Here is a 13,724-nt window from a genome sequence, read left to right as displayed (position 1 = left end):
CCGTTTATCTTGTTGTAGTTGTTATTGTCGTATATGCGCCAAGGAATGCAGTCAAGTACCGCGCAACTACATCCCATTACCCCGTCCTCCGCAGTGGTTTACCTACAACAAATTCCCAGTCGACCAATCAAAGAGGAAGGTTAAGGGTAAAACAAAGAAGTACTGCTAAAGTCCTAAACAAGGGTGTTGTTCCAAGAACCGAAGGTAAGATGTGGAAAATAAGAGGGAAAGGTAAGAGATGAGTTATATAGAAGGTAGTAGGGTTATAAGACCTGCAAGAGGAGCGCCAATGCTCCGAACACTGCTGCCACCAGAGCGGAAAGCATTGTCCCCCTCTGCGAAGCACTAGTGATCGCCACCGCGCTCGCATACCCAGCTCCGCACGCCTCTCTCGCCCTCTCCGCCACCTGGGTATATACCTGGCTGATAACCAGGCCCGACTGACCCGCATACTGCGCATATACGTTCATGAGGCTCTGCGTGCATACGCTACAGGTCGGCGCGGTCGCGTTCGGGAGTGGGATGCCGAGGGATGCGACCCAGAAGTAGAGGTCGTTCGGGAGGAGAGAGGCGACTGCCTCGACGTAGCAGTATGCGTTCGTTACTGGGTTCTGCAGACACCCGGCAGTCCGCATCATCCGATATGACCTGAACCCTTCGAGTGCCGTCACCGCTAGAGCGGCACCAGCGTTCAGGTCTTGCCCGCAGTTGCCGCCCAATGCGATCTGCTCCGCGTGCCAGTCCATCACTGCCCCACAGTCGGAGGGACTCATGTCCGTCGCGCACGTCCCGCCTACCACGGCAGTGAGGATGGTGAGATTGGACTGGTCGGCCTGGAACTGCTGGGAACTGGACATGAGCATGCCGAATGGCCGGCAGGCGCGGAAGGTCACATTCTGGATGAAAGTGTTGAAGAAGTTGATACAGGAGGGGGTGGTGACGTTGAACGAGAGGGAGATGTCGAACGGTGCTGGGAAGGGGGTTGGGACGGGAAGTGCAGGGCTGGGAACGGAGGGAGGAGCGGTGTATTTGGGCAGTTCGGCGGAGGAGGCGGTCAGGAAATTGCTTGTTGATGTTGTGTGCGTGGTGGTGCCTGTCGGAGTGCCGGCTTGGCGGTGTGCGAGCTCCTCGTGTGCTCTCCTCTGTCGCCTATGCGCATGTATCTCGCTCCCCCTCTCCTCAGCCTCGACCTCAACCTCAGGTACGGGAAGCTCCATTGGTTTAGGCGCACTCAACCCCCAACACCCCTCCAAAGCCCGCATCGTCTGCTGCCTAGCACTAATCGCGATAACAGCAAGGACGACAGCGGCGACGAGTACAGGTAGGTAGCGTTTTCTTTTCTTCTGCCTCGGCGAGGCGGGTAGCTGGCTAGTTGACGCCAGTTTTTCGGGTGAGGGAAAAGGGGGTGTGAGAAGTCCGTTTGGGGAGGTGCTCGTCGTTTGTGTTGTTTGCTGAAACTTTCCCCCTGGGAGAGGCGAAGGTGGAGGGGTGAACATTGTTTGTGGGTATATGGGGTATTATAGTGGGTGGTGTGGTAGCGTGAAGGAGCGTTGACGGGAATGAGCGTCTTTGAAGAGAGAGTAAGGGGGGGGAACGTCTGATTGTGTGAAGGGGAGGTCGAGGAGAGGAAGAAGGGGATGATGGGGTGATGGGATGATGGGACAAAGGGATGACAGCAAGGAGGTCAGGGTGGGACAGTCGCGCATATACTTCCTCGACGACTCTCATGTCATCCAACTTCACACTTTTCCTTCTCTTCCTTTTCTATTTCTCACCATTCATCCCTATTTCTTCATTTCTTTCAACCCCAACTCTGGGAAACTCAAGAACAAACCCTTCTCCTCTTTCCCTCATTCTCCATTCATATTCCCATTCCAGCAACGGCAACGCCGTACGGACTCTGTTTTACATTCCATTGCATGCCTTCCATCTCTGTCCCTGACCTTTCCACGTTTCTTCTTTGCATCCGCTATCTTGGAACATATCACCGCCCAGCTCTGGCCCCCTCGGCAATACTCCTTGCTGCGGGGGATGTTATTTCGTGAGTCATGACCGTGACCGTAACCACCTTCTGTGCTCTTCACTTTGCAGTCTGCACTTGCACAAAGGTTGTCCAACTGCAGCCACGTCTTAGCCCTACACGTCTCAGCCCTCCCCCGTCGCACGATAGCCCGGTCGGACGATAGCAACCCCGGAAGCGCCTCGAAGATCTGAATAGGGGAAATCAATACCCAGAAATAGACCCCGCATGTCTATGGCACACATATGTATACATATGTGCTTGACCGAATGTGGCTGTTATGAGTTTCATGAGTCTTCGTCATCTGAACCCTCTACATATTCTGCACGAGGTTCTAGTTACATAGGAAAGGCGTCATTTGAGCCTTTTCTGATCTGCCTCCCGAAAGTGACCGATCAACTCTTTTTCCAAATCCTTAATGGAAGAAATACCGTTACTCTATCAATGCATAATGATAACCAAACCTAGTCCAGAGTGATACAAGACAATAAATAATGCAGTATGAGTACGATGTTCCCCTTCCCTCCCCTTCGTCCGAGGCACTCAGCCTACCGCGTTCGTCTAATACCCAACCAACTCGACCCTCTCCGGTACTCCCTGGGCTTTCCGCGTCCCCGGTTCGCGTTCGTAGTACATACATCCGACGCTCTCGAGCCACCGGATCTTGCCTTTATTCCCATGGGGGAATCGTGGTCCTTGTCGACGGGCTTGCGATTCCCAGGTGGTGGCATAATCGCACACCCTGGCAAACTGGGAGTCTGAGAGACTTGAGAGTGGATCACCTGAGTGTCGCAGGACAAGGAGACGGAGTTCTGTGGGGATAGACAGGAGTGGGGGGACCGCGGAATGCGAGCGTGGACGTGCATTCAACAGGATACGAGCGTGACGGAGGGTACGGAGTGCGGCAGCACGCACTGTACGACAGAGTTAGTCTGAGGACAGGAGAGAGGGGAAAGAAGTACCTTGTGCTCTCAACATCGAATTCCTCAACAGCGCTCCCTTTAGCCTGTTAGACCATCTCTTCGCACCCTGAGTGCTCTCCTCTTCCCCCTCCACGGTATTCCCGTCCAATTCCAGCACCTGAAGGCCTGTGACTCTCTGCTCCACACAGGAGATTATCTCCTGCACTCCGGCATAGCTCAGGGAGTTGGCGTTGAGCGTTAGCAGGTCCAGGTGTTTCGCTGGTTGGGAAGCAAGGAAGTCAAGCAACAGGGGGAGGGAGGCACTGGTGAGGCCGATCATGGACATGTGCAGCGAGCGCAGGTATGGGGCGGAGAGAGAGGGAAGGAAGTGGGTGAGGAATGGATCGCTTAGGAAGGAGTTTGTAGAGAGCGAGAGGTTTCGCAGTGCGGAAGTGTTCAGAGCGGCGACAAATTCGGAGACGATGGTGGGGTCGCCCTAAGAAATCGTCAATAAAGGCATTAGGTCCATGGGGTCAGAACCTTACATCAAACTCGTTCTGATCACATGACTGTCAGCGCTACTGTAGAGATATATGCTGTAAAAAACTGACCCCATTGAGATACAATGTCTCAAGCGTAGTATTGCCCCTGAGATAAGGTATCATCCACCTCATCCCCTCATCTCCGATCGAACAGCTATTCAACTGTATCTCTTCAATCTTCGCCTCGGACTTCCCCAACAAATGGAACAGCATCCTTGCACCTCCGTTCCCAAGTCGATTATGATTCAACACCAGGTGGGTCGTCTGAGTCGTGACGGAGGCAATGATGCGTGTTGCGCCATACCCGCCGTTCAGGTTGCGGTCGAGGAGCATGACGTGCGAGCGGGAAGGGGCGAGGAATTCAGGGGGATGAGGTGGACCAGTGTTTGAGGGTGCGCTCATGGTGGTTAGGATACAAGTACTTATACTGCTGCGCGGTGTCTGTGGACAGGAGGTGACAAGCGTGGGGTTGGTGTGACGTTATAGACCCGGATTAGTCAGCAATCCACTGGCAGGGTCCGGGGAAGAACTTGATTTTCAGGCGCGGCAGAAATTTCAGAGTGACTCTCATGAAGGCGAACTACGAGGTATGTAAAATATTGTGTATTTGTACATTAATGTTGATAATGGGCTAGTTCAGTAACCTGTGTGGGACTGTATATCGCCAGGGGAACATCTTGTTTACCCCGGACGGGAACTCCATCCTCAGCCCTGTCGGAAATCGAGTGTCTGTGTTCGACCTCGTCAAGTACATTTCCCCTTCTGCGTCGTTACATTCTTCACTGACCATCGCTGCAGAAACACCTCTCGGACATTCTCCTTCGAGAACCGGAAAAACATTTCCGTCCTTGCCCTAAGTCCGAACTCAAGATTACTCCTCTCGATCGACTCCGATGGTCGTGCTCTCCTAGTCAACTACCGACGCGGCACCGTCCTCCACCACTTCAACTTCCGTGTCCCTGTAGTAGACGCTCAGTTCTCCCCTGACGGAGCTTACATTTCCGTCACGCACGGCTCTCATGTCCAGCTCTGGCGCACCCCGAACCATCTCCTGCGCGAGTTTGCCCCTTTCGAACTGCACCGCGAGTATACTGGACACCATGATGCCGTTCTGAGCATCACGTGGAGCGCGGACTCGAAGTACTTCTTGACTACGGGGAGGGATATGACCGCGAGACTGTATACGGTCGATCCTGTGGAGGGGTTCAGACCGAGGACGTTCGCGGGGCATAGGGATCCAGTTATCCAGGCGTTCTTCTCGGCGGATAATAAGACGGTGCGTCGACCAGTCATCTTTGCTCTCTAATTCGCTTATGCCACTGCCTAGATATACACCGTCAGCGACCATGGAGCCATCTTCACCTGGAGAGCAAAGGCTGATGAGAACGGGAAGGATGACGATGCCATGTCCGAGGACGGTACCTCTCTCACTCTCGCCGAACCTATCCTAGCCCATGTCCGATGGGGCATCGCCGAAAAGCACTTTCACAACATGGACCACCACACGCTTATCGTCTCAGCCGCGTTCCACTCCCCGTCAGATCTGCTCGTTCTGGGTCTATCGAGTGGCGTCTTCGGCCTATGGGAAATGCCTTCCTTCACCCCCCTGCATATGTTGAATGTCTCCCAAGAACGGATCTCCAGTCTGGCTATCAATGCATCGGGAGAATGGCTTGCCTTTGGGGCTGCTAAGCTTGGGCAGCTGTTGGTCTGGGAATGGCAGAGCGAGAGCTATGTACTCAAGCAACAGGGTCACTATTTCAACATGAACACGCTCTCCTACTCTCATGACGGGCAACACGTCGCCACAGGTGGTGAAGACGGCAAAGTCAAAGTATGGAACGCATCCTCCGGATTCTGCTTCGTCACTTTCTCCGAACACACCTCCTCTGTCTCCTCTGTCGAGTTCGCCCGACAGGGGCAAGTCTTATTCTCCGCCTCCCTAGACGGAACAGTACGCGCCTTCGACCTGGTACGATATCGAAACTTCCGTGTGTTCACCTCACCCACCCCGGTCCAATTCTCTTCTCTTGCTGTGGACCCCAGCGGAGAGGTTGTCGCCGCTGGGTCACAGGACAACTTCGAGATCTACATGTGGAGCGTGCAAACTGGAAAACTATTGGATGTCTTCACCGGCCACGAAGGACCAGTAGCGACACTAGCGTTCTCCCCTACAGGGAATCAGTTAGCGAGTGGATCATGGGACGGGAGTGTGAGGCTTTGGGACTTGTACGGGCGGAGCAGGGCAGTGGAGCCACTACAGATGGGTGCCAACGTGCTCGCCGTTGCTTACCGACCAGACGGGAAGGAGCTCGCAGTGGCGACGTTAGATGGACAGCTCACGTTCTTCCACGTGGAGGACGGGAAGCAGGTCGGTCTCATCGAGGGACGAAAAGACATCTCCGGTGGCCGAAAAACAGACGACCGCACGACCGCAGCAAACAATTCGGGAAGCAAGCATTTTAACAGTCTTGCCTATACTGCTGATGGGCAGAACGTGCTTGCCGGCGGGAACAGCAAGTATGTTTGCTTGTATGATGTCAGGGAACGGGTTCTGCTCGCCAAGTTCCAGATATCGCAGAATCTGTCGCTAGATGGGACGGAAGAGTTTTTGGACAGCAGGAAGGTGACGGAGGCAGGTAACATCGACGGGATCGATAGACAGGGAGAAGCGAGTGACCTTGAGGACAGGCTGAACCCCCGTTTGCCTGGAGCACAGAGAGGGGACATGGGCAAGAGAAGATATCGTCAGGAAGCAAGGACGATGTGCATTCGGTTCTCCCCGACCGGCAGGAGTTGGGCGGCTGCCTCAACCGAGGGATTGCTCATTTACTCCACGGACGAGAGCATCGCATTCGACCCCTTCGACCTGGACATCGACCTGACGCCGCAATCTCTGTTAGAGGTTCTAGCGCAACACGAGTACCTCAAAGCCCTGGTGATGGCATTCCGATTGAACGAAAAGCCATTGATTCAGCGTGTTTACGAGTCGATACCGCCATCGGACGTCCGCCTCCTTGCGCGTCAGCTTCCGATGGTTTACGTTCCTGCTATGCTACGGTTTGTGGCCGATCACATCGAGCGCAGTCCACATATGGAGTTTGACCTCGTATGGGTGAACGCTCTACTTGCGGCGCATGGCAGGGAGCTGAGGGACCACTCGAATGAATATGCCAGCGTATTCAGGGCCATGCATAAGGGGATTAGCGACTTCGAGCGGATGATTGGCAAGCTGTATGTCTTCAATTTGATCTTTCTTGACCCATGATTCACTTTCAAACAGGTGTGATGACAATATGTTCTCGCTCCAATATATCATCGACCAGTCGCACGCCAAAAATACAGGACACCCGAACGGCAAGGTTCCATCGCTTGATATGGAGATAGAGGTTGCAAGCGAGGTCTCAGCGAGTGCATGATACCCAGCATATCATCTTTGGCATATTGTACACCATTTGCATTAATGACTTGTAATTCGCGGTCAACCCTTCGAGGGAGTATTCATGATTTTGGTGTTGGCTTTGGAGTGTGCGGTATGGGGATTGACATTGGGGCTGATCTGACGCCAGGAGTAGATGTATCAGGATGTGGGGGAACGTTTTCCCCATCCATTTTCTCGGACACTACTATGTCCTCTCAGTACGTATTATCTGGGGAGAATACATAAGACATACGTTGGTTCTTCTCTGTTGGCCACTTGCTCCTTTCCGCTATAGCCCTAGATCTTCGCCGCGAATCTATCTCCGTTTTGGCGAAGTAGAACGAAACGCCGCCTCCAACAAGCAGGGCAGCCCAACCGATTGCTCTGTGTTAGTTATGAGGCACGTTGTTATAAACTGTGTTGGTAGCGAGGATGCGTACATAGATCGTGGTGAGTTCATGGTGCTGGACAAACCGGGGAAGGAGATCGTTCATGGGGACCCTTGGCCAAGATAGAGGCCGGCCGGCAGTGGCTATTGGTATGGTGGACGTTCGCGGACAGCTCATTAGGGGTCCTTCGAGCGGCGATGGGGTCTGATGCTGGTGGGGACATGGGCTCAAAATAAGGATTGAAAATGCTGTGCACATTTGTCTCCAGTAAAAACCGTATTTGCATCCGCGGAAGTTACTATACGTCCGCGGGAGTAAACGGAAGAAAACTAAACTCGACGGAAGAGAGTAAGAACTTCCGCGGAGGCGAATGGAGGCAAAATAAAAAAGCGGAAGCACAAACTTCGCCTGCCCGAGAGTACCGATCTGCTTCCACTAAATGGAAGCAAAGTATTTGCTCCCATCGAGAAGGAAACAGATACTAGACCCTGGACTCAAAGCGGACCTTTTACTCTGGTCACAGCCACAAAAATAAGAAAAAATGTCGGAATGAAAACCAAATGGAGAAAAACCACGGATTTGAGCAAAGTTAGATGCCGAGGACCCTTGTCCAGCAACAACCACGTCTGGTGGCCTTTCGCGGACAGCTGGGACGCCTAACACCTCGGCTGTCCGCGAACGTCCACCATATATTGGTCCCGAGACCGTGAAAACCGAACATGACAACCAACCTCTATGAGGTGTTCTTCCATGTGTACCACGTTGAGACGATTGACTCGGACAATTGCCTCACATTCGGAAAGAGTAGGCTAAGCGAAGCATTGTAAGATCACTCCTATTGATACAAAGTGCGATGTTACAAGTAGGAAGAATGCGTAGGCTACAACGATCCAGGATTAAATCCGGAAAGGAAGAAAGTGGGTATCAATGAGGGAAGAGAGCATTCCAGAAAGGGTTGTCGACCACCAGATAGCACAGTGGTATTCTCGGTTGCCAGGCACAATCCATGATATGTAATGATATCCCTTAATCTGAATCCGAATCACCATCCGGGTATGGGAATCTTTCGCCCGGCACCAACGAACGAGGTACTCGATCCCGTGGATCGTGGTGGAGACTAGATAACCTTTCCACCCGATTCTCCCACACCTCCCTATTGTCAAGACCGATCTGGACGAAAGCGCGCATTTCTGTTTCATACGCTCAGTAAGCAGCGGGCAACGGTGAAACGTTCAAGCATCACTGACTTGGTAATATGCCTTCCAGTACACGGAAGAGAGGTAGCGTGGCAAAGTCTAGGAACTGAACTTGCCCCTTCGCTTGCTTAAGTTGATACTCGAGTGTTCTCATATCCGAAGGCCATGCCCCTTGTGTTGCGGGCAGATTGTGTGAAGACTCGAATCGAGCTTGATTGCTCCATTCAGATATCAAGGCACATGACCATTGCACACCGCTCGGAAAGACCCGCACCTGTGGGTGAACGTCAAAAACAAACGTCAGCCCATCAATGGCTACACTCACGGGATTGGAAATATCCGCCGCGTGCAAGACTGCTTGACAGAGCAGAACTCTCTGTAAATAGCCTTCCCGTGAATTGCTTGCAAGCTTGCTTGGGCTTAACTCCGTGGCGAATCTGCGCATGTGGTGCGCATGGAGCTGCATATCAGTCGCCATGATCACATTGCGCATCAGTTCCTCAGTATCACGGTCGCTTAGAACCATCCCAAGACCATGCGTCCGGAGGGTCTGGGCAAGAAGGGTGTAATGCAAGGATTCGAGAGGGGACTGATAGACGAGCGTGGCGATCGGGGCACAAGCATTGGCCTGGTTTGGCGTTCGTCAGCAAGAAAATCAAAATAAGAAAGAAGCCAGCTGACGAGACACTGTGCGGTGAGGCCAGGATGTCCCACATCATGGCCCACGGTCGCTAGTAGGAAAGCCAATATCTCAAGCGGCCGTAAGCGGAAATAGCTGTCCCCCAGGAGCAAGGGTACTGGCTTCCACGGAGACCCGAAAGGGAGTGTTGGCAATGGATGGGGTGAGAGTGGCGTCGGGTCCACCCGCTTCATCATAGCTAGTGGTGGAACGACTTCTGGCTCCAGGAATGCGTATACCGCCTGCAAAACATCGACTGCATGGGCAAAATTGTGGTATGGATTGGTGGGATAGAGGAAACGCAAGGTATGCAAAAAGCGGCGGATATCGTCTAGAAAAGTTTCCCTCAGTCCTATAACTTGGTACTCGAGTACACCTAGCTTACCCACGATGTTCAATTTCTTCAGTTCTGGCAAGGTCAGAACTGATTCAAAGATCAAACAGGAGCAGTGGTAGACTTCAATCGGAGAAAGGTTAAGTGAGGTGAACGACCACTGGCACATGAGGTCGATGAGCCTGCTCCGCGTTTCAAGATCTGGTTCGGGCGGAAGTCTAGGAAAAAGATAAGTACCCGTTACGGTCAGTGCGAGAGAATTACTAACGAGATGCTCCGAATGAAGGGGTACTCAGTGCGAGCAAAGACCGCCGGTAGCAGCGTTCGGAACCTGCAGCAAATAAGCCTTTCATGGAAACAGAAGGAAGTTGACCGTACTCGTATTCCCCGTTCGCAATAGGCTGCCCCCATCCCCCGTAGCTCCAGCCATCTACGGGAGCTGCTGCCATGTGGGAAAGCTTTCGTGATACCATTGGAAAGGTTTGGACCTGAGCCCCGAGCGCCCATTTATACACCTCCATATCCTATAATTTCCTAGTCGGGAACAGGAGGTCGAGTGAGAGCAAAGGAAGAAGCCGTGTCACTCAAGGGTTCGGTGCTCACTCAATACAATTCTGATGCTCAGGCCTTGGCCTAAAACAAAAGGGCCCGGAGGTAAGAAGAAGACGGAACTGTGAGCAAAACGCCATCTGACGCGCCACGTGTCAGGGCCATCGGACTTCGGCAGTTTGCTTTGATTGGCGGAGCACGAACAGCCATCATCGATAAAGTGTGATGCAGTAACATGACATCTTGATTGGCCAACGACGCCGCATTGGCCTGGATAGTCAGAAGGAAGAAGAATGCCCCGTTCAATGGGAAGGCGCCTCATTACATAGCACCACGTGTCAACACGTGGCGCTAGCGTGGCAATATATGGAAAAAAGCCGCCTAGTATATCTTTGTCTTTTCACCCACATCAAAGCTAGCGGCGACTGCCCCGAGACGAATGCACTACACACGTTAGGCTCTATCTATTGTCGTATCATCGTATTTCACTCACACCTCGTCCTTGTACCTGGTTGATATGACTCCCGAGCGTGCATATGCATGCTTCAACCTTTCAGGTTCGAATGGTGTACCATTGGCCGAACGGCAAAGTCCCGGCCACCGTGCGAGATCCCTGTAGATACCACTGTCCGCATCGTCCTCGTTATTGTTCAGTCACTTACCGGGACGATTTAGCCTGGAATATGGGTCCGCGGCCGAGACTTTCCCGGGCGGAAATCCCTAAACCGGTCTCTCGGTCAATCATCGATGAGACTCCTATTCGAGGCAGCTCAGCCGCGGACATACAACGACTCAATCAGGTACTTGGCCACATGCGATGAACCAGAGCGCTTACAATTACAGGCAAGGAGGTGGATCTGTCATCGGACAACAGGGATCACGATGCCACATGCACTCCTTTGCGCCAGGGGTGATTTTCTCTTCACGCGGTACGACAAATCGAGCCACTGGCTACGCAGTGCCGTTTGTCCCTATTTACCGGAGCAAGCACGGTCGCCGTTCGGGATTCCCATCTGAGAGTACTTTCCCGTATTGGAGGGCTCGTGCGAGTCCGAAGTTTCTTGGATACTCTGCCGCGTCTCCTTTTCTTCTCTGCTCGTTGATCTGTTTTGTCACTGCGATGGCTTAAACCACGTGCGTCCTTTTGGGAGTGACCGGAGAGCTACAGTGGGCCGAGTCGGCAATGGCTGGATAGCGCCACCAATGCTATGGTTGCCTGAATGCGACACCGTGTACAGCGGCGTATCAATGTCTGGAAAAGAAACTAGCCATTCACACATGTTCTTGCCCGCTATGCAATTGGAGAAGACGCTCCTATAGATTGGGAAAGACGGGCGATGTCGAACTATACGCGGATAGGTCAGAACTCGATTATTTGCAAAGTCATCCCCAAGCCACCAATACCACTGCCGGTAACCCTCTCCTATCAGGTACGTCCATAGGGATAACTCGAACGACACTGGCGGTGCCGCCCGTGGTTGCCACTGGCTGGACGTATCGAAATGCAAGTCGGTTACGGCGTGACTGTACCCACCCTGACTTTCCCGTCTACGTCACTCCACCTCAGCTTTTCTTGTGAGAATTGCTCAACCACTGATAAGTGGGACGATACTCTGGAGCTGGAATACACATGAGTTGTGTCCGTGTCTCAAGGCTAAGAATCAGTACACGGAGTTTCTAGGGGACCCTACTGATTTTGTGTTTCTGACATCCACCGCCTCATTGCTCCCGCTTCTCTGGACCTCATCATGATGCTGTACCACCACCGCCCACTCCACTGTCACAGCGCGCATCCCAATACCACTCAGTGCTCGCATTCCGCACTTGTCGGCATATTATGACGATGGAACACTTGCCTGCGTGAGACGTCGCGCCACTGCAGAACCACAAAATGCCCACAGCAAGCTTTGGCTGCACCACCCTCTGCGCCTACCCATGATGAATGCGCGACGAAAAGCGCGGACCTTCGGAAAGTGCTCCAGTGACTGCAAATCTTAGTGTTCCTTCCCGACGTGAACGTCGGAGAAACATACCGGTTGAATAAGACATTCCCATAAGGCAATGCTTCGCCTTTCCTCCAGCAGCATGGCACGGTTTGGGTGTGTCGTCATGATGGTGAGTTTTTCTCTAACACGGCGCCTTTGGAAGATGACTATAAGTGTATCGACAGCTTTGTTTTGTTTCGCAGCCATCTCCCTTCTTCACCTGCAAGTCGCTTTGACCTGGTAGCGACCTCCTACTTTCTTTTACGACGTTGCAATAATGCCCTCCTTCTTTGTACTTTTCGGTCTCCTCTCTGCTCTGGTCTTCTACGCATCTGCACTGCCATCAGGAACCCGCACATATGGAATTCACTCAGAGAACGCTCCATTTACGAATGCGGAACGTCTTCAAAGGGGCCTTCCTTTGAAGCCACCGGTTCGCCGTACAACCCTCCCAGGGACACACCATTCTCCCTCTGCTTCGGCTAGTCCTTCCCCTAGCCCATCCCCATCCTCGTCAGTGTGAGTCTTCTATATAACAATCATACGTGTACCCCTGCTCATTGGTTGATGCAGTCGCGCTGGCTATGTAGCAGTATTTTCTGGCGATGCGCGAATTGGATACTTGCAGTGTTCCGAGACCTGCAAGGTAATCCCGAACGATGAATCCTACTATGCAACCGCTGTCACCTTTACACTCAATCCTAGAGGCCTTCCTTTCGACATAATGTATGACGGTGCCTCCAGCCCAAATATAGGAGGACTTGTGGATGCATTCTCTGGTGATCTGGGGACCCGTAGCACCGCGTAAGTGCCGTTCTTTTCTTGGGGTAGATTTCACCTGATCATCACCTATCCTACCCAAAAAAGTGAAGCTCGCCTGCAGTCGGTTCCTACCACTAAACCGGGCGACCTCCCTCCTTCGAGTGTCGCTGAGTTCTCGGAGTCTGCGATCTGGACGTATGCTCCTTTGAATGGCCTTCTGGTACCTACGTGGATCAATTCTTTCAACGACGACGTGACTACTTTCATCATGGCTGATGACAAGGGCAATCTATTCCTCTCGGGTGACGTCTCGGAATTTCGGGTGAAGCACGGAACTCAGTCATCTGGACCTTTGGTACGTCGATCTCAACTCTCCTCTAGGGACTGGCGCTAAACCATACATCTCAGACGTTCCACTTCACAAACGCTTCTGCCGCCGCCCGTGCGCGGGCTTCCTACTAAATTGAAGGACAATCGTGATAGTCATTTCTTCATAACTTGCAAGGACTTTCACCAGGACACTTGACACTAGAACATACGATAATATGGCAAAATTTAGGATGTAACGACAATCTCATGAACAATCACATTCATTTTCCTTGAGTTGTCGCTCTCACACATAGCCTTGGGGCAAAACCCTTACATGGGGTGACTTGCCTCAGCGTGCTTAGCGCCCGCCAGAACCCTAAAGGCATTGTCCGGATTCGATAGCGCGTTACCACTGTCAACCCGACGATGTACGCGATCAACGACGACAGTCAACAATGGTCAAGCCTCGGGAATAACACATACACTGGTTATGGAAGTCTTCCCAACGACAACAGTGCCTGCCTGCCACGCCTCCCCCTTACTGCAATGGGATGCAACGCTGAATTAGAGCAAGTGGACTCTGTGTGTAGAACCGTTCAGGGGCAACGACCTATAAAACCGGGGCAAAATGACTGG

At 52.6% G+C, this 13,724-nt stretch overlaps 5 protein-coding genes across 5 annotated transcripts; 2 read left to right on the top strand and 3 right to left on the bottom strand.

Annotated features, from left to right (window-relative positions):
• Nucleotides 1–185: 185 nt before the first annotated feature.
• On the bottom strand, nucleotides 186–1,607 carry DACRYDRAFT_22092 (uncharacterized protein). Its single transcript, XM_040772670.1, has one exon. The coding sequence runs from the start codon at nucleotides 1,215–1,217 to the stop codon at nucleotides 264–266; it is 954 nt and encodes a 317-aa protein (XP_040629346.1). The 5' UTR covers nucleotides 1,218–1,607; the 3' UTR covers nucleotides 186–263.
• Nucleotides 1,608–2,490: 883 nt separating this feature from the next.
• DACRYDRAFT_22091 (RNI-like protein) lies at nucleotides 2,491–3,813 on the bottom strand. Its single transcript, XM_040772669.1, has 4 exons — nucleotides 3,534–3,813; nucleotides 3,468–3,479; nucleotides 2,983–3,418; nucleotides 2,491–2,934 (listed from the first exon to the last, which is right to left on the bottom strand). The coding sequence occupies exons 1-4, from the start codon at nucleotides 3,795–3,797 to the stop codon at nucleotides 2,582–2,584; spliced, it is 1,065 nt and encodes a 354-aa protein (XP_040629345.1). The 5' UTR covers nucleotides 3,798–3,813; the 3' UTR covers nucleotides 2,491–2,581.
• Nucleotides 3,814–4,033: 220 nt separating this feature from the next.
• On the top strand, nucleotides 4,034–7,256 carry DACRYDRAFT_116133 (WD40 repeat-like protein; the record flags this gene model as incomplete). Its single annotated transcript, XM_040770145.1, has 6 exons — nucleotides 4,034–4,051; nucleotides 4,100–4,212; nucleotides 4,263–4,740; nucleotides 4,792–6,698; nucleotides 6,748–7,090; nucleotides 7,139–7,256. 5 exons carry the CDS (start codon nucleotides 4,034–4,036, stop codon nucleotides 6,881–6,883), a joined length of 2,652 nt encoding a protein of 883 aa, XP_040629344.1. The 3' UTR covers nucleotides 6,884–7,090; nucleotides 7,139–7,256.
• A 906-nt stretch (nucleotides 7,257–8,162) lies between these two features.
• On the bottom strand, nucleotides 8,163–10,048 carry DACRYDRAFT_116132 (HD-domain/PDEase-like protein). Its single transcript, XM_040770144.1, has 7 exons — nucleotides 9,862–10,048; nucleotides 9,752–9,814; nucleotides 9,535–9,701; nucleotides 9,152–9,480; nucleotides 8,796–9,098; nucleotides 8,522–8,744; nucleotides 8,163–8,464 (listed from the first exon to the last, which is right to left on the bottom strand). Exons 1-7 carry the CDS (start codon nucleotides 10,002–10,004, stop codon nucleotides 8,301–8,303), a joined length of 1,392 nt encoding a protein of 463 aa, XP_040629343.1. The 5' UTR covers nucleotides 10,005–10,048; the 3' UTR covers nucleotides 8,163–8,300.
• Nucleotides 10,049–12,294: 2,246 nt separating this feature from the next.
• Nucleotides 12,295–13,326, top strand: DACRYDRAFT_116131 (uncharacterized protein; the record flags this gene model as incomplete). The annotated part of the gene is made up of 4 exons (XM_040770143.1): nucleotides 12,295–12,536; nucleotides 12,591–12,821; nucleotides 12,885–13,134; nucleotides 13,188–13,326. 4 exons carry the CDS (start codon nucleotides 12,295–12,297, stop codon nucleotides 13,239–13,241), a joined length of 777 nt encoding a protein of 258 aa, XP_040629342.1. The 3' UTR covers nucleotides 13,242–13,326.
• Nucleotides 13,327–13,724: the final 398 nt, after the last annotated feature.

Source organism: Dacryopinax primogenitus (genome assembly GCF_000292625.1).
Source record: "Dacryopinax primogenitus strain DJM-731 SS1 chromosome Unknown DACRYscaffold_8, whole genome shotgun sequence".
Lineage (NCBI taxonomy): Eukaryota > Fungi > Basidiomycota > Dacrymycetes > Dacrymycetales > Dacrymycetaceae > Dacryopinax > Dacryopinax primogenitus.
Note: the sequence above shows the minus strand (reverse complement) of the source record. Positions and strands in the feature narration are given on the sequence as shown.